The sequence below is a fragment of the Neolamprologus multifasciatus genome, chromosome 1 (assembly GCF_963576455.1).
Source record: "Neolamprologus multifasciatus chromosome 1, fNeoMul1.2, whole genome shotgun sequence".
NCBI classification, from domain to species: domain Eukaryota; kingdom Metazoa; phylum Chordata; class Actinopteri; order Cichliformes; family Cichlidae; genus Neolamprologus; species Neolamprologus multifasciatus.
In genome coordinates, this window is record NC_140439.1 from 6,271,407 (window position 1) to 6,291,338 (window position 19,932).

Here is a 19,932-nt window from a genome sequence, read left to right on the forward strand (position 1 = left end):
TAAATAGCAAAAGTTGTACAGAGACACTTTTAATCAGGGCGTCTGAAATGCAAAGTGTCTGGGACACTGGGAGTTCATTGTAAAGCAAACAAACTGTAGCAGTGGTAGATGATTACCTCATCGAGCTTTTATTTATAGCGTTCCTTCTCTTTGAATTATTTAGTTTTACAAAAGAAAGAAAATCAATGTAGTAAACGTTTTACTGCTAATTTGAACTGTCAGAGGTTTCAAACTGAAAGGAGCTGCTGCTGGGACGTCATCTCATTGGAGCCACTTCAGTGTTCAGGCAGTACAAGAACAAACAAACAAACAAATAAGAAAAGACCCACAAATACATCAGAACATTTTGTGCCTCGTTCTTTTTCCCTGCAAACGTGAGTGCAAACCTTTTTTCCCTCACTGTTAACTGAAGCCTTTCATTGAACGACCAAACAAACACATCGGTCCTGTCTGTGCAGACACGCGGCAGCACGTCTGTCGTTCTGTTCGTATGTGACACAATCAAAATGCAGACATGAGTGTTTGAACTAACACAACCTCAGCATGTTTGTGCGCTCTGCTCATGTCGCCTTCATATCAAATCATTTCTTATTTTAACTTTGCACTCAACAACAAACAAATGCTACCTAACAAAAGGTCGTATTGCTTTATATGTCTTCACGTCAGTATGCAGGCTGCAAGTGGCCCCTGATTTATGTCCATCACTGAACAATGTTGGTTATTCAGTAAATGAATGTATAATATAATAATTATTTCATTAAACTTTTTCTTCTTTATTGTTTTGCGTTTGCAGTGTGTAGATGACGTGTGATTGCTGTCTGACTGATCTGGGACCTGTTATTCAGAACCATTCATTACGCATATTTGTTGTCAGATTAATTGTTTATTTGACATGTTTGAAGGAGGCGAGGAACAGATGGATGTGCACACAGAGAAATAACTTTCACACAGCGTTGTGTTCAGACTGAGGGCAGCTGGGTCACGTGTTTCAAAGCAACGCTGACTTCAGGCTTAATGTACAAAATACTTTATACCAATACATAAACAAAAGGCTTTGACACGTCATCGAGGTTGTGTTTTTGTTTTTTCACATTGATATCCTCCCAAAACCAGCCTTTTCATTTATGTCTCTGTGATGGACATTTGACTTAAATCGTGCTACACAGAGGACATCCTGGGCTGTCCATCGATGTCTCATGTGTGGAGCCTTTTTGCTCCTCCAGAGGAAGGAAAAAGGAAAAGTTGAACTGGAATATGAATTTTCCTGGGTTTTCTGGAGGATACAGACGTGGTGTCCTGTCACTGACTGACGGTGCAGCAGCTCTCGTTATTGTTTTATTTTAACTTTGTCAAATGAAAATGTTTATTTTTCTTCCTCATTGTGATTTATGTGAAAGACAAATGGCAGCTATTTGTCTTGGAAGGCTCACGAAGCCGGGAATACTTTTCCTGCACATTACCCTCAAGACTGAACCTTGACCAATGACACTGACAGTCCTGCTGTAAATCAAGATGGCCGCTTGAAGCTGGCGCTCCGGCGCATGTGTCAGAAAAACCACTGCTTCAGACTGTGTGGAGGCTTCACTCGTTTGGCCAGAGCTGCGGGATCAATGAAGCTTTGCTGCTTCATTCAGTGGTTTATAAGGAAGCTGATCGTTCACGTGGAGTTTATGATGGTGACAGACAACAAACCACTTCTATTGAGAGAAATGGAGCCAGTGAGGACGAGAGGAGGTTCTGTCATATGATATGATATGATTATGTATTTTGAGTTGATTTTTGCACAGTCAGGTGTGTTTGCCAGGTTTGTGTTTGTTTATTTTATCTGAAAATGTGAAAAACGTAAAATGTCTTAAAACAAAAATCTGCATTTGTTAATATTAATATCAATAAATAACTTTAGAAAGACTGACATTTGACTTTAATTTAATATAAAATATTTTATTTTTACTAATAATCTTAAAATGTTCTTCTACAAAATTTGCAGAATTTCATTTGTTTATTCCTTTCAGGTCTGTGGGAAAGACCGTACACCTGCATCTACTGCAATGCAGTCCCTGTGCACTCCAGCCTCTTCTGCTGCATGTGAGAGGAGCAGGAGAAATGATCTCCAAGAAAAGAAACAGACTCGGCCAACGCACAGTAAATACAAAACAAACAGTATAACCTTGAATGCATCATGTTTTTACTTTACAAGTCCAGTTCCCAATCAATTCTACCCATTGGTCAAAAATACAGAAAACTACATAATTCATAAACATACCTGTCCAGGTACATGGAGGCAGGACCTCACAGCAGAAGTATACTCCATAATGTGTTGTACATTATTATATGTATTTTTCATTTATTGTATTTACCAACATCAAGAAGTCGCGACCACACTATGGTACAAGCTTAAATAAGTTTACTGATGAAAATTATTTATTAAACAAATAAACACAACAATTTTTACCACAAAAATACACGTTCACAGCAACACAACGGCGGCCCAATATCAGACAGAACTCCACTCTGCAGAGTCACAATGAAGCAGTTCGTTTAGTTTGTAGATTCAAGCTGCTCTTCATATTTTCACCACCAGATGTCACCAGAGAGGACTGTGCTGAAAAGCTTCAGAAAGCTTCATTTGGCCATCAGCACCTGTAGTCCAGGCAAAGTGCTGGAGCTGAATGTGAGCTGTTTGGACAACAATGATGCTCTTTCTGAAGCAGAGGTCGTCCAGAGCTGTGACTGTGGATAATTCCTGGATCGTGACTGTGCTGAGTGCAGGTGAACACTTTCTCTAACATCTCTTCCTGTCTCATACCATACCATACCATACCACCTTTATTTATAAAGCACTTTAACATAAAACCAGAGTTCACAAAGTGCTGTACATGCTAATAGCATAAATAAATAAAAATTAAAATGAGATAAGATAAGATAAGATAAAAAAAAAAAATAAAAAAAAAAAAAAACTAAAATAAATTGAATTGAAACATGTTAAAACAAATAAATAAATAAATAGAGTCAACCCCTCTAATCAATGCCAAAGGCTTCAGCGAATAAATATGTTTTAAGAAGACTTTTAAATTCAGAAAGAGAGGAAGCCTGTCTAACATGCAGAGGTAGATCATTCCACAACTTTGGAGCAACTACAGAAAAAGCACGATCACCTTTAAATTTAAACTTAGTTTTTGGTACCTTAAGGAGCTGCTGATTGGCGGACCTAAGGGAACGGGCAGGTGTATATGGTTGTAGTAGCTCCGAGAGGTAGGGGGGGGGCCAGGCCATTAAGAGATTTAAAAGTAAATAAGAGAATTTTAAAAACAATCCTAAAATGTACAGGTAGCCAGTGGAGTGAAATTAAAATTGGGGTAATGTGCTCAGACTTTTTTGTTCCAGTTAAAAGACGTGCTGCAGCATTTTGCACAACCTGCAGGCGCCTAATGGACGCATCACTAACCCCAAAATAAAGTGCGTTACAATAATCCAGCCTAGAAGTAACAAAGGCATGGATTACTGTCTCAAAATCCTGTTTCGATAAGATAGGCTTTATTTTGGCTAATTTTCTCAAATGAAAAAAGCTAGATCTTACAACAGCTCTGACCTGGCTTTCAAATTTAAGATTTGCCTCTATTTTAACTCCCAGATTAGTGATGACTGGTTTAACATACTGTGCCAGCGAACCAAGATCTATAGTAGAGGCCTCAGAAGCGCCACCAAAAACCATCACTTCTGTTTTCTGTTCATTAAAATGTAAAAAGTTCAAAGCCATCCAGGCCCTAATTTCATCAAGGCATGTGAGCAGCGGGTCTACTGAGAAGCCATTTATCTTTTTAAGTGGGAAATAAATCTGGGAGTCATCGGCATAGCAGTGGAAAGAAATCCCATGTTTCCTGAAAATAGACCCAAGGGGTACACAGCAAATTCAAAAGTGTTAAATGTTTTGGTGTTAGTAGTCTTAGAGTTAATTTTACTCTAAGTAGAGTCACATTCTTTTAATGTAACTCTGAGGTGTAAAATGATAGTAGTTAAAATTGAGTGTTAAAAATGAGTGTTTCTATTTCAAATCTGGAGGTGTTACAATGGAAACATTAACTCTTGACCTCTTAACTCTGAACTCCTACAGGGGCTATGACACCAATAGAGTAAATTCACAGACTCCGCCCCCAGCACGGCTCCAATCGAAGCTGAAGTGAAGCCGTTTCAGAACATTTTGCTCTACATATTTGAGTTGTTTGCCATGCTTGGTAAGTCATGTTTTCAAAGATTGTTTCAATTATTGTTATTAGCTTTTACTTCTGTGGCTCTTTGGAGTTGAGACAAAGCTGTGTGAAAGGCATTAGCCATGTTGCTCGCTGATAGCATAATATTCTGTTTTAGCTAGCTGAAAGGTATTGTTTGCGGTAGGGTTGCCAACCGTCCCTTAAAAAACGGAATCGTCCCGTATTTAGAAACAAAAGTACACGTCCCGTATTGAGCTAATAAGGGACGCACTTTGTCCCGTAATACAGTGAGAATCAAAAGTAGTCTATAAGTTTTAATGTAATTAACGCTTTGTTTGAAAACACAATTCCCAGCCCCGCCCCTGCTTTGTGACCAATGAGCTGACAGCACACTTATGACAATTCGAGTATGACAATTCAGATTACCGCTCATCTCATTGGTTGAGGAAAGGTCGCTTGCGGAGAAAATACCGGAAGACAACAGATGACCACAACAAAAAGCATGGCCAACAGGGAAACAAACGCCGACACTGCGGTGCAAGTCTCAGACGACAGTACACCTGAAGCTGGGCAAACACTGCGATTTTCAAACTGCACGATTGGCTCGCATGGGTTATAAGTTCGTAGGTCACGATGCAGGTCTCACACTATACCGCCCGATGCTCTGATGCGACCTGAGTCACACTGTGCCTCCATAAAATGAAGGTTATAACAGAAAATCTGTCGCTCGCTCTCCCTCTTTGTCTTTCACTCACACAGACACACACCACCATCAACTTTGCTAAATTACTAATGACAAACATGATCAGGCAGCTGTGATTGAGCAGCAATGTAAATCCAACTATTTTCACGGTTGTTGTGGTCGTGATAATTTGGTGATGCCACATCGAAAAGGCTCGGATGAGCTTTCCAAAGTTCTACAAGTTGTGCCTCCATCGCTTGAGTCCAGATCACACGCTGCACAGCCGTGCTGCTCCGTCTTTTTCACCGACGTTTACGTGTTTGCGCGTGAGCAGTGTGAGCGGCTGCGGTGACACCCTCACGAGCGATTGATGATCGGGAGCTGGTCGTGAGGTGTTAATCGCTTCTCGTTACCCCACGTATACTACACGATGCACGATGAAGGCCAAAATCGGGCCGATCACCAAATTGGTCGCACGACTCAAAAATCGGCTCAAAATGGGCCAAAAATCGCACAGTGTGAGCCAGGCATTAGACCAGCAATGTTTGTTCCTCTCAGAGAAAGAAAAAAAGGCTGCAAAAGTGCAGGGAAGAATGGGAAAAGGAAAACACCTGGCTGGAAAAGTGCACGATAACACCTATAAAGCGCACTGCACTGTGTGCCGGTGTTGTGCCAAAGTAGGTATCCCCGACAGAATTTGTTTCCCCTGTGCTGGGAGCACGCAAGAAGTACTGATGTTTTCATTTTGTGAAGTTACATTACCATTCAGTTTGAGGGTTACAACAGAAAATTATATATTTATTGCTCACGGGTGTCAGGTGGGATTATTTTAATAAACCATTAACATTTTGGCTGATAACTATTTTTATTCTCCTGTAACTTTACTATATAAAGAGCTAAATCCTCCAAAGTTTCAGGAGTAATGCGTCATAATAAGAAGTGTTTGTGAACGAAAAATCAGCAATGTGGGATACTGTTTGTCCGTGATTTACACGGGGGGAACAAATTGTGGCAGGATCAGCCTGATATTATTTGTATCCCACTATAACTTCGTTGTATAAAGAGCTAACATCTCAAAAATGTCAGGAGTAGTTAGTCATTATAAGAAGTGTTTGTAAACTAAAAATCAACAATGTGGGATACTGTTTGTCCGTGATTTGGACAGTCCAGCGTGTGCTCCCGACGCAGGGGAAACAAATTCTGTCGGGGATACCTAGTTTGGCACGACACCGGCGCACTTTTTCCATAGGCGTGCTTCTAATGGTGGGCACATGAAGAACATGAGGGGCGTGAAAGCTCGGGGAACCCTTAACCAATTTTTGTCTACCAGGCCACGGCAGAACCAGATATGGTAAACACTGGTTTGTTTGTTTTTAAACCCTCTGGTTAAGGTTAAAATGGGCATGTGCAGTGAATATCAGCGCTATGTGGCCAGAAGTGTGATAATATAATTTATTTTGTGTAATAAACAACTGCAAGGATAGATGATTACAACAAATAGATGAGTAATACATAAAAGTAATACATAGATGAATAATGATGATGAGTTATGACGCGTAATCATGGGAACAAGTGGGTTTACAAACGGGAGCAAAAGCTGAAATAATGCCTCTGCTGAAGCCAATTGCACTAAATGCACTAAATGTGCACTGTTACAAGAATATTTTTCTTTCTATTGTTTTCTATTAATTTATATAATTTTAAGTTAAGCAGGACAGAGTTCTTTTAAAGAAAGATTTACTTTTATTATCAAAAGTTAAGCATGACAGGCTTCTGTTTAAGAAAGAGACCTGTTTTATTGTGTTAATGTTGTCATTTTGAGCTAAAAATAAATGGCTAAATGATTTTTGTTTCCCATGTGTTGATATCACAAAGAATACGCATCTACTTAAATCAAATTCAAGTCAAATGGTTAAAAAAAATAATTTCACACACAAAAAAAGAGCTAAAAAATTCACCACACTGGGAAGGGTGAAGACAACTGGGTCGCCCGGCCCTGGCCACGAGGTGTCCCTTAATTATTTCTCAGGGAGTTGGCAACCCTAGTTTGCGGGCAAATACCACAGCCTTGAAAAAAAGCTTGCATGTGAATTTTCAGTCAAATTTCTTGGTCAAATACACTTAAAACAATGTCTAGAATGTGAAATGTTGATATAATGGTGCTACTTGAAGCCTGAAAACGATCTCCCATAAAAAACGAGCAAACAGCAGTAGCAGATGTCCCGAGTCCCGACTGAGTTCTACGTTAGCACTTAGATCCCTCCAGAGTTTTGTGCACACGGTTTAGGTAAAAATGAAAAAGGTTGAGGTTTTACATTTAGTTCAGTATTACCTGTTGTCTGTGTCCTTGTCTTTTGGGAAAATACTTTACACAAGTAATCGCTCAAAAAGGATTCTTTTTTTTTTCTTTTACTGTGCTGCAATTGATTTGTGCCATTAATTAGTGTCAACTAATTTTTATTCAATCTCCACATAGGATATGCTTGTGAAGATGGAATATGGGGGAGAGCAGAAGTGCGTTGAAGTTCCACAAAGTGATGACTGAAGGACATGTATATTGTATTTTGTATTTATTGAAATAAGTGATGAGAATGCTGTTATTTGCATTTACCAGCTCACCTATGTCAGACCTTTTGATAAACGAAATTCTAATGAAAGTGAGAACATGTACACTGTTACATCTTTCAGAAAATGTTTTGAAATTGTGGTGCACAGTTCAGAATAAATGTTTTTCAAAAACCATTGCGTCTTTTAGTAAATGTTTATTTCCAAAATAAATTTCTAGAAGTTCAGAACAGTAAAATTCCTGCTTTTTAGAATTAATTAGAAGATAACTCTTATGTAGTTAAACTAAAATACTCTTTGAGAGTTAATATATAAACTCTTAACACCAAGTGTTAAATTATCAACTCCAGAGAGATTTGGTGTTTAACACTAAATCAGAGTTAACATACCAACTCTCCAAAAAGAGTTAAATTAACACTCTCTGGTGTGGACCCATATAGACACTTTAAAAGTGTTGAAATCAAATCTGACAGTGTTAATTTGGACATGCTGGATTTGCTGTGTAGGAGATATAGAGAGAAAAGAAGCGGTCCTAAAACTGAACCCTGTGGGACCCCACATTGAAGAGAAGCAGCAGAGGATACAAACTCCCCGAGTTTCACAGAGAAAGTTCGCTCTGCCAAATAGGATCTGAACCACTGCAGTGCGGTACTCCTAACACCCACCAACTGCTCTAAACGGGAAATTAAAATATTATGATCCACTGTATCAAAAGCAGCAGTTAAATCTAACAGCACGATAATAACACAGTCACCTGAGTCATTTGCCAAAAACACATCATTAAAAACTCTTAAAAGGGCAGATTCGGTACTATGTAAAGCTTTAAAACCAGATTGGAAAACTTCTAAAATACCGTGTTCTTCTAGGAAGGACATTAATTGCTTATAAACTACCTTTTCAAGAATCTTTGAGATAAAAGGCAGTTTGGAAATAGGTCTGTAATTCGCAATAATATCAGGATCAAGAGCAGGTTTCTTGAGTAGAGGCTGAATCACTGCATGTTTGAGATTGACAGGTACCACACCAGAGGACAGACTACTATTTACAATGGATTGTACAGCTGATGCTATAGTGAGAAAAACCTCTTTGAAAAATCGAGGAGGGAGAGCATCATAAGGGGAACCTGAGGGCTTCATGTGAGCAACCAACTCCTGCAGGCAGAGCAAGGAAACTGGCTCGAACCTATCAAAGACAGCAGAACTAGGGGCAGGGGTAGAAGGGTCGAGAACGGACTGGGAAGTCTGCGCTTTGACAGATAACACTTTATCAATAAAACAGTGTAGGAAGTTTTCACAAATTTCCTGAGAAGACTCGACACCAACAGTCTGTGGAGCATGAAGGACCATGTCAATAGTCTTAAATAAGACATGAGGCCTACGACAATTTGCCTGAATAATAGCAGCAAAATGTTTCCTCTTAGCATCTTTTACAGTTTTCTGGTAAGAATTCCAGTAATCTTGTAACATTTGGTATGACACCTGAAGTTGATCCTTCTTCCATTTACGTTCAGCTCTCCTACACTTTCTTCTGGCAGCACGGGTGTCTTCATTCAGCCAGGGTTCAGATTTGGCTTTTACTTGCCTAAGCTTAAAGGGGGCCACTGAATCTAGAACAGTTTGGCAGACAGAGTAAAACCACGTACTCAGCTCTTCTGTATCATTGCATATGAAATCAGGAAGGCCGCCGCTCTGATTAAAAACAATAGAGAACTGTCCAGCAGAGGAAGGATTAAAAATACGACAGCACCTAGCAGCAGCAGGAGGAAGATTAACTTTGGTACAAGGAAGGAAAACCTCAAACAAGACAGGCCTATGGTCTGACCATACAATATCACAGACCTCTAAATTAGAGACAGGTAAATTGTGAGTTAAAACAAGATCCAACGTGTGCCCATATTTTTGTGTAGGCACAGACACAGATTGCACAAGATCAAAAGAGTCAATAAGATTTAAAAAGTCCTTTGCCATTGGCTTGTCAGGGCAGCACACGTGAATATTGAAGTCCCCAATAATAAGGACATGATCATATTTTGGCATAATTTCAGCCAACAGATCAGAAAAGTCATTTAAGAAGTCCTTATTGTATTTTGGGGGTCTGTAAACCACAGCACAAAGCACTGTGTGAGAGCGACCTAGCTCAAACATACTCAGTTCAAAGCTACTAGGTGAGGTTGATAATGGTTTACAGTTATACTGCTTCTTAAAAACAACCGCTAGTCCTCCTCCTCTGCCTGATAATCGAGGAGAGTTTAAAAAGCAGCAGCCATCATGTAAGAGATCTGTGAAAACGCTGGACTCACCGGCCCTCAGCCATGTCTCAGTTATACAGAGGAAGTCCAGCCCTTGGGTCATAAATAAATCCCTTAAAATAAAAGTTTTATTACTCAGCGATCTAGTGTTCACCAATCCAAACCTGGTGGAGGTCAGCGTGTTCGTGGCTGACAGCGAGACCCGACGCAGCGGCCGCAAGTTCTGTAGGTTCGCACCGCGCCGACGAAGATGAGGAAAAATCTTTCGCGGCTGGGACATCTGATCCGAGCCAACAACGGGTACCAGCCAGGCATCGATGGGCTCCAGAGAGCACGGAGAAAAGGCATGACAAGGTACAGATCCACGTTAGTTCCAAGAAGCAGGGGAGGAGCGCACCAAGTACGCCTTACCCAGATAGCAAGGAGACATTGAACAGATGTTGATTTTCCATCTGAACCATCAGAATCGTCATGCTTGAAATGTCAACACAAAACCAATGTTGAAACAACATTGAAATACTGATGAAACCTGACACTGACATTGAAATAACATTGATTCACTGTTGTTCTGTCATCGTTGATTGTTGATCTATTTATAGTTGACAAGGTGACAACAATCACGTTGAAAAACCATTGATTTATGGTTTCGCGGGAAATTAAAGCTGCTACCACTTGGACTATTCCATAGCCCCCCCTCTCACAGTGGTACATCCCTTCAGGTAACCATTGTCTTGTACAGTAGAGCGGGACATTAGATTTACTCTCAGCGGAATTGACCGGAGAAGGCATCAGTTCATGCACTGCACTGGCCTGCACCACGATTAATATAAGGTAAGAATGAATGACTTTTGTTCTATTCGTTATTTCCACGGTTGCATTTGAATAACAGTAAAAAACAAACAAACTTGTTAATGTAAAGTTTCGGACAAAATGTGGGAGCCCGAAATTGTGTCTACTTTCATCTTACTGCGAACAAAGTCAACAAAGAAAACATTTTCGTTTCATACTTTTCCGTTATATTCCCTTACAAAGCTAGCTAGCTAGCTTAAACGCTTCGAGGGTTCCTTTGTTCTTGCCGTCGCCTCGGCGCTTGACCCAGACTTTCGCTCTGCAGTTGCTTTTTAGCATAGTACTACAAAAAATTGTAAATCTGTGATATATGATTGATAAACGTAAAGGTAACTGTATAAATGTGTTCAATGACTTTGTTACTTTTAATGATTGGAGAGCACCCGCTTCGATTCGCACTCAATTCAAACTTTACGTTGCACGCTCACCTAACTTTACGTTGCACGCTCGCCTAACTTTACGTTGCACGCTCACCTACCTTGCGTTTGCACCTTTTGTCCACACGTAAACTGCGTTTTATTATTTATTTATTAGTTTTTCGCCTCTCACTGCTTAAGCCATTAATCTTTCTGGAATTGTTTTTTTAAACAGATGCGACCTCACAAAAGATATTAGCTGCTGTCAGACCTGACGACAGCTGTTAACGAACTCCGTGAGGAGGTCAGAGCCATCCGCCATCCCTGCTGAAATGAATCGGTAGATGCTGGGGTACTGCCTCTGGATTTGCCCTTGCACAACATTGAGGAGCTAAACAATGCAGAGGCAGCTCTTCAATCATAAGAGGCAAATAAGGCAATGGTAAGTATATAAAGGTTATGTACACTTTGTAACTATAAAGTGTAATAGCTGTTGGCCTGTTGATTAAACACACAAGCACTTGCATACACATTTAAGACATGAGACACGCTAATTCCATCTCTTAAAATGTGTCTATAGGTGAGACGCTTTGCCTTGATTGGAGGGACCACACTGGAGGTGCGAGTCCGCCGTGTAATGGCTTATGCCATTACAAACGAGCTGGCCTCGGTACTCAACTGGGCAGGGAAAAAAACCAAGGACCAGACAAAGCAAAAAATGGCATTTAAAGATACAGCGCTCTGCAAATGCATATATGGTGGTAAGTTTTACAGTTTTTTTGCTATATTACTTTGTCTTTCTTAATAACAAGACTTTCATGTCCGGTTAATCTGGAGATGGAGTCTTTGGTCTTTGGCTTGTTTAGTCCTCGGGTTGTAGTTGTACAGCCCGAGGACCCCATGTTTATTTTGTTTTAAAGGATACACGGCACACCATGCTAAGACTTATCACTTTTTCCGCTCATAGCTCTTTGGGAATCAAATGCGGCAGTTTGCAGATTTACGCCTGGTGACTTTCATGTTTATCAGCCTAGGAGTTTACATACTTTCTCCCCGCTGAAGACAGTTAACAAGAGCTTATTCATGTGCTCTAATTCACTTTTTGTGTTTGTGTGTGTGTATTTTTTTCCCTAGATGGCCTGACGCAGCAGTTAGGGGCAAACTCTATGTCCGAGTTTGTCTTTGCACAAGCAGTGCAGAAATGGCTCCGATACGCCCCAGATCGTATGGGTATGGGTGGTGCAGGACGCACATCATGCATCCCCATCCCATAGTAAAAAATTACAAACTTCTGTGAAACATATAAATGTAAATAGGAAACTGTCTTTTAATAAAGTATTTAGCAAACGAAACATGCCTATTGACCTTTTTTTTGTTTATTTTTTTTCTCTGTTACATCACATGCAATGCTTTCTTATTTTAGGATATTAATATTGACATGATACATTGTGAGACATTTGTTGTTGTTTTTTTTATAAAGGGTGTCCAATTTGAGGAATAAGTACAGTTATGTGTTTAGGTGGTTTAAGTATTGATGGAAACATGCAGTAGTTTAGTATTGGTTAAAATACTTATAAAGAAAGGTAGATTTCCAGTCATGATTTAACTGTTGTTTTAATAAAAAGCAACTGTGCGAAAGAGGTGGAAAATCAACACCATAGCTCAACAGTGTTTCAATATCAGAATCTGACATTGTTTCAATGTCAGGTTTCAACATTGATTCAACATCAAAACCTGACGTTGTTTCAACATTAAAAAAGGGTGCAAGAGTGACGTTAGGTCAACGTCACACTTCAACGTTGGTTCAATGACGTCGCCTGATATTGACTCAACGTTGTTTCAGTGTTTCCTTGCTGTCTGGGTAAGTTTCACAAGTAGACCGCTACGTTTGCCCCGGCGTCTGAAACGCTTTCGCCGTGAGGCTGGGGCCAGGGTCCGACAAAGGTTAGCAGGTATCCCAGACAGGAATGGAGGTAACGCCTTATGTCCATTATAAGTTGCATTGGTAAGATCACTGGAAACTAGTCGGAGGTCCACCAGTTTTTGGCGATTGTACATTAAAAGAGAGTTGACTCTAGCAATAAAAAACAACATAAGCAAGCACAACAGAGGAAGAGCCAGACGGCGAGCCACACACACTGGCGCCATCTTGATCTTGATCCCCCAGACAACTGAATACTCTCAGTACCACAAGGACAGAAGAAGAAAATCTTTACCCCCACAGCACAATACCTGCATCCAATTTAGATTTAAGCTGCGTATGTTTAGACTTTCATTTATTAACCTCTTCATATTTATTAAAATATTTTTCTGTGCCATGATGAGCTCACTGAAATTCTTCAAATAAACCATGGACAATTTAAAACAGCTCGTTTAAGAAGTTTCAAAGTAAAAGCACCGTTGGCCTGTGATGAACAGCTGGATATAGCACCAGCTATTTAAGCTTTAATTGTTTATTTATAGCCACCTTAAAAGCCTGCAGCACACAGCCTGCTGGGATCATACACTGCTCGTGCTTCTTTGATATACTTTGTGTGCAAGTGATTATTTATATTAAAAAAATTTAAATATATCTAAGAGCAACAAAACTACACAGTGACCAAGCATGAAATGGTTTATCATATTAAATTAGTTCATATATAAATCACATTCACAGAGGTTAATATAGCACCTCACTGGATAAATGATCTATCATGGACAAAATGCTGATTCTTATGGAGATCTCACAGCGCTTTATAATCTGTCACACACACATCCTGTCACACTGATGAAAGTGTGTGTGACACACTGGTGAACAGTATCGAGCTTCAGCTGCAAACCACTGGATGAGCCACTCATCCTCACATGTAACAGGAAACAGGACATACTGAGTAAATATGAAGGTACGATGATTAAACAGGAATGACACTGATTGCACAAGGTTGCATTAAGAAGTGTTTCGTTTATAGCGTTAAGCATTCTGAGTGGTCTGTAAAAAATTAAATTAGGATAAAATGAAATTAAATAATTAAATAAAAAAAGCTACATCCTGTATACATAAGAGGGTAAAAAAAATCCATTGATGGTTTTCAGGAAAAGTCTTGGAAACCGTCTCACTGCCTGCACGCCGAGGTTCTGTATGTGTTGATTGCTTATCTTGAGCACTCTCTGCTCCGGAGCATAATTTACTGTGGCGATGTGAAGAGTGGAGCAGCTCATCGACAGTAAAACTCAAGGTTAAACCAGAGGTTAAACCAGAGGTTACCTCGCCAAGCCTAAATCCTGCTTCATATTTCAGGAACACGTCGGACTCTTTCTTTACAGCCTTCACGGCGCTCCTCAGTCAGCTGACTCATTCCTTTTCCTGCATGTTTGTTGCTTTTTGTTTGCTGTGATCAGTGAGCACCCTCACCTTGTCGTACCAGTGTCCTGTAGAGCATACACACTACACTCTGTTGGCTGCTGCTCTTGTAGTCTTTTGGGTCACAGAGCTGCAGGTCCCGGTGCAGGAATGCTGCACCCTGGCTTTACAACACTCGGACACCCCCTGGCATTAGCAGGTGTCTTAGAGCTGCAGCTCATCTCTTATGGAAGCTGGGGCTGTCAATGATCTGAGACAACTTTCCAAATGAATCTATTGTGTCCACAGCTTCTTCTGTTTTTGCTACTGTCACGTGGTCACCGATGTTTGCCCCGGGGGCAGCGATTTGGTTCAGAGTGCTGATCCTGGGGAGGAACTGGGCCAGGGCTGGATCTCCTCGGTCTGAGCCCTGCAGTCTTTGCCGGTGGTTTCCCAGACTGAGCAGGACTCCGTGTCTGTCAGAGATATAGATGTTGTACCCATCTGGCAGGATCTGCTCTCTGAAGACGCAGTCCTCTCTGCTGTAGGCATGCTGGAAAAGTTCACATCACAGTCACATGTATCCACATTTACAGTATAAAACAACATTTACAGTATACTTTATTGTCCTTTATTTGAAATAAGTAAAGAAATATGTTTTTTTGGCGTTTGTTTCCACTCAAAATCATTTGTTTGCTGATCCTATATACATGTCGTACACAGAGGGGTAAGGGTTAACAGGGACTATTAACAAACACACACACACACACACAAACACGTAAACGGCACTGCAGGTTCTTCGATGGCTGTTTACTTTGACCAAAGATACCGAGCCAGAGGCCAAGGTTGTTGTTGGTGCTGCTGGGTCTTTTCATTCAGCTTTTCCCACTTTGCAAACACGCTGCCCTGCACCACACTGAACAAAGGTTGATGAACTGCTCGACTATTTGAATGAATGACTCTGCTGCTTGCAGTGAATATGGAGACGATTAACAACATATCACCAGCACGGCAGGCCTCGTCACTCGTGTCTACAGAAACCTTTCTGAAGAAGTTTGCAGTTCAAACTTACATCTACTTTCTTTATGTTCACCACTTAGAGTTCAAATGTCAGCTCATACCAAGTGAAACTAAAGTATTGAAGTAAAAGTGCTGAATCAGAATATAAAGTTTGAACCAGTAATAATCGAACTGTGCAGGTGATGAAATAGAGAAAGATTAAATATTAATCAATCAGATTAATCAGTTAAAACTTTTTTCCAACAGGTTTTTGCTATTTTATAAATAGCATGAAGAAGAAGAAGCTTATTTTGCCTGTTTGACTTCATGTGTGTCTCCTCATATGAAGAAAACACGACACTGCTGAGAAAGGTTGAGACGACCTGTGGTCATCATGGTTTCATTGTGATTGTCTGTGTGAGCTAAAGTGTTTTAGCAATTGCTGGATGAGATGCAACTGCAGTTGTAACTATTACAGCTGTTGCAGTACATGAATATAACATGGTTGCAATCCTGTGAAAGCTTAAATGCACCTGTACTGCTTCCACAGGAGTTAAGAGGAGAAGTAGCAGCCAGCTGCTCCACAACAGCAGAACTTTAGGCAGGTCTGTGCTAACGTGTCTCAGTCTCCAGGTGTGGATGATCCAGTAAATGAGCCCCAAGGTCAGACTGTGCAATGCTCAGATAAACCTGCATCTGTAACTCGATAGCCCCAGTTTGATGTTAAATGTTAAAATTCATCACAGCAAATTTAGAAAAAGACTGAACAAGTTGCTTCTTCTCTCTAAAAAGAAGACATCAAGTAGAGATGTCGGGCCATGATGTGCAGCACCGAGGAAACCAAGCACAGTACATGAACACAAACATCTCAAAGCAGCTGTGAGCACTGTGGTGGAGCGCTGATCATGTGGGCACCTTACAGTCACTGAGCCAACCATTGTTCAGCAGAACAATGATCCCATCATAGCAACACATTTACAACAGAATGGCTGAAGAAATGATTAAGATGTTGCAGTGGCCCAACTCAACCCAACTAACATGCTGGTGCACGTTTAAGAGAGCTGTGCATAAACAAATGAACCAAAGCGACTTGCATCAACATCAATAATGTGAGGGAATAAAGTCCTAATGAACATTACTGCTGAAGGTGGTTCTACAACAGGGGTGGGCAACTCCAGGCCCCGAGGGCCGGTGTCCCTGCAGGTTTTAGATGTCCTTGAACCATCACAGCTGATTTAAAGGCTAAATTAGCTCCTCAACGTGTCCTGCAGTTCTCCAGAGGCCTGGTAACGAACTAATCATGTGATTCAGGTGTGTTGACCCAAGGTGAGATCTAAAACCTGCAGGACACCGACCCTCGGGGCCTGGAGTTGCCCACCCCTGTTCTACAAGCTACTGAATCATGGTGTGCACTTAAACTCGTACTGCACAGAGTGAAAATGTTAAGTTTCACAGGAAAGGACACAAGCAGCAAGAATATAAACTTGGTCTGTGTGGGTTACATGTTCTTACTTTCATGTTGGGTCGTTTGCTTCGTATTACAGAACAAACTCTCCAGAGCTGTCAGAGACATTTCCAAAACGAATATTTACTTTTGCTTGGAGCTGCTTTCTAAATGTGTTTGGGCTCTAGGACGAGCTGAAAGGTGAGGAGGAAGAAGCTGCTCATGACTCCATCGAGAGATGTAACGTTCAGGAAAAACACCCCCTCCCTCACAACTTTTATTATTTGGAACTGAAACAATAACTGAATTAATTGATAACATTGTTGCCATTTTTCCACTTTGTTTGTTCTATTTACACTCTGAGCTTAAACATCGCATGTGTCACTTTTACTACACATGTATGCTTTACTGTTTGACATCAGCATCACTCAATCTGCACACAAGTGTGTGACATTTGTCATGTTTTTAATGAACTGCATGTGTCACTTAATCAGATATGCTAAAGTTATTTTTTTCCTTCCACGTTGTATTTTAGTCTTTTATGTGTGTCAAAGGAAAATTGTGTATATATGATCAGCTACATGAAATGTGCTCTTTTATTTTCAACTAAGCAAATGTCCACGTGACCTTTGACATGAACTCTTCTGTGATAAACAACTTACAGCTTCCTCTTTCTGTAAGAACATGCAGATTTAGAAAAAGGGGAACCTCAGCTTTTGATTTTGGAAAGAATTTTGTATCTCTGGTTTTGATCAGTGATATAAATAAAATATGTATTCTTCGTGTTATATGTGTTATTAGTGTTATTATTCTGCTCACCGATGAGTACAGTGTGCCGTCGTCTTCTATGCAGAGAAACCTTGCGGTTGCTACCCCTCTGATGACAACACAGCCTGGACCCACTGGACGAATCTCCATTAGGCCTAAAATGCAGATGTTCCCCACAGTGAAGCTCACTGCGGTTAGCAACAAATACTGCAGCCGTTTGACTTCAAAGTGTTGCACTTACTGTGCAGAGTCTGGACGGCAGAACCACGGATCTGTCCACCCTCACTGATCAGCAGGTGCACTCCTGGTCTGGTGGCGTAAAGGTGCCTGAGCCGCACCACCTGGGCCCAGCCGTGGGCGACATGGGGCCCGTTGTCTGACAGCGGCATGCAAACCACTCCAACACCAAACAGCACGTTGACCATGGATACGATGAGCAGCAGCATGATTCGCGTGTTGTGGCTCCCTCCAGCTGGTGGTGAAGTAAGTGGACCTCTTCCTGCGCAGCCTTTTAAACGAGGCTCTTATCAGCTGCAGATAACCCCTTTTCCCAGAAACACACCACAACACACCCCTGCACAACATCCAACTGAATCATGGCTCGCCGCTGGCCCCCGCCGAGCCCATGTCAGAGTCAAAGATCAGCTGAATGCGCCGTCATATACGGACTGTCCTGCAGACTATAAATACAGTCGTATAGGTTTTTCTTTATGAGCAACATATGATGTTAGGAACAGCACGTAAAAGGAGATCAGTGTAGGAACAGAAAAACACTGCAGGAGACTTTTTTAGCTGTTGTGGAAATGAATCGCCAATATTGTCGTGCATCCTTGTTCACAGTCGCTGCTGAACGAATACGAGATGTGAAGGACAAATGCAACAAAGCGCTGTGCATTAAGACTGTGTTTCATTTTTAAACAAAAAATCAGGAACAAGTTCAAAGAAAACGTTCTTTTCTTGCCTCCACAGTAATGTACACAATATCATAAATACCATGAGCATCATAATCCAGGTAAACCTCGGCTCACACCTATAGCCTCGGTATATATCATATTAATGATGTGTTGCATAATTACATTACATAAACTGTCAAATCGCACATTATTTGAGGATAGGGTAAAGTCTACACATTGGTCCGATCCATGCAAAGTTGTGAGGCTGGGTCACTCTACGCTAAAATCGCAGACTTCTTTCCGCTCTTATCACATTCTGGCCCGTGCTTCCGCTGCTCCGTGTTGCATTTACATACAAGTTAAACTGTAATCAGAGTAAATATCACCATTCACTAAAATGAAACCCGAGGCCCAGATCTGAAAAGCCTCCATAACCTGTAAATTTATTCTTTCTGACTGCAGATTGTGTTCATGTCCGTTTCAGCCTCGACTTCAGTGACCAAGTTACTGATGTCACTGCAGAGTCTCAGTCTTACACCATTTTTAAGATCCCTGCAGATCCAGTAAAGATTTTAATTTGTGTTTGTAGGAATAGTTGCTGCACTCTAAGGTTTTCCTGTAGAAGCTCTTCTCTCTTTCATATTCTTAACTCACTGCTTGACATTTGCAACAAGAATTTATTTTTAATGGAATCTCTTCTTACTTCTGATTATGCAGCATTTCACTTGCTCTGGTTGCCTATGATATAAAAACTGGAAAGGTAAACACTGTGATGATTATGGATAAACAAATCATTTTTAACATCAACGTTTTTCAGAAACTTTGTGGAACCCAAAGCTGTTGAGCATCACTGAAGACACGACTGAGGAGTCTGAAATGTTATCAAGCTTCCTTTATGAGCCAGTGATTGCTGAATTTTAAATATCATTACAATAACAATATTACATCCTCATTTATCCAAATACCATCTGTTTCCTGTCTATTTGTTGCCTAGTTAATAAGGACATAAACTGCACGTCTATGCAGGCTCTATCTCTATCACTTAATCTGTGTGCACAGCTTCTGCCACTAGATGGCAGAATATGAACTCTTCTCTTTAAAGCCTGCAGGGACACTGGGCTTTATATATATATATATATATATATATATATATATATATATATATATATATAAAAACTGGGGTTTATACACTCAGGAAGTCACAAAAACCTTTGCATTGTTTTTCCTCATTAGACTTTGGCTCCACCTTATCATTCCAATTTTAACATTATGGAGTGTCTGAGTGTAGACACTGATTGATGATTGATTGAGTGATTGATGATTGATTGAGTGATTGATGATTGATTGAGTGATTGTGTGGGTGGTGCGAGGCCTTTAAATGTTGTCAGTGAAAACAAACATGTGATTTATGCTCCTGTTTTTCAAGATTTGCCTTCATTGCTGATGTGAGCAAGTATTCCACTAAACAGTTTATCATCATGATTAACTGCCATTTACTACATCACTTATTCAATGTAGCATCACAGGGTTATTTATGGTCAATGGAGTTATGAAATAAAATAAACTAAATATAAAAATAAAATACTGTTTATAAGAAAGCA

General features: G+C 40.5%; 1 protein-coding gene and 2 long non-coding RNA genes across 3 annotated transcripts in view; 1 reads left to right on the plus strand and 2 right to left on the minus strand.

Moving 5' to 3' along the window:
- Positions 1-19,932, minus strand: part of LOC146525206 (uncharacterized) — a 374,600-nt gene that overhangs the window by 347,134 nt on the left and 7,534 nt on the right. The gene's annotated exons all lie outside the window — the stretch shown is intronic.
- On the minus strand, positions 1,771-19,444 carry fgf19 (fibroblast growth factor 19). Its single transcript, XM_085165611.1, has 4 exons — positions 17,680-19,444; positions 17,490-17,593; positions 13,081-14,780; positions 1,771-2,791 (listed from the first exon to the last, which is right to left on the minus strand). The coding sequence occupies exons 1-3, from the start codon at positions 17,882-17,884 to the stop codon at positions 14,466-14,468; spliced, it is 624 nt and encodes a 207-aa protein (XP_085021737.1). The 5' UTR covers positions 17,885-19,444; the 3' UTR covers positions 1,771-2,791; positions 13,081-14,465.
- LOC146525220 (uncharacterized) lies at positions 10,697-12,362 on the plus strand. The gene is made up of 3 exons (XR_014874994.1): positions 10,697-11,350; positions 11,489-11,669; positions 12,043-12,362. It is a non-coding gene; the product is annotated as an uncharacterized LOC146525220 (long non-coding RNA).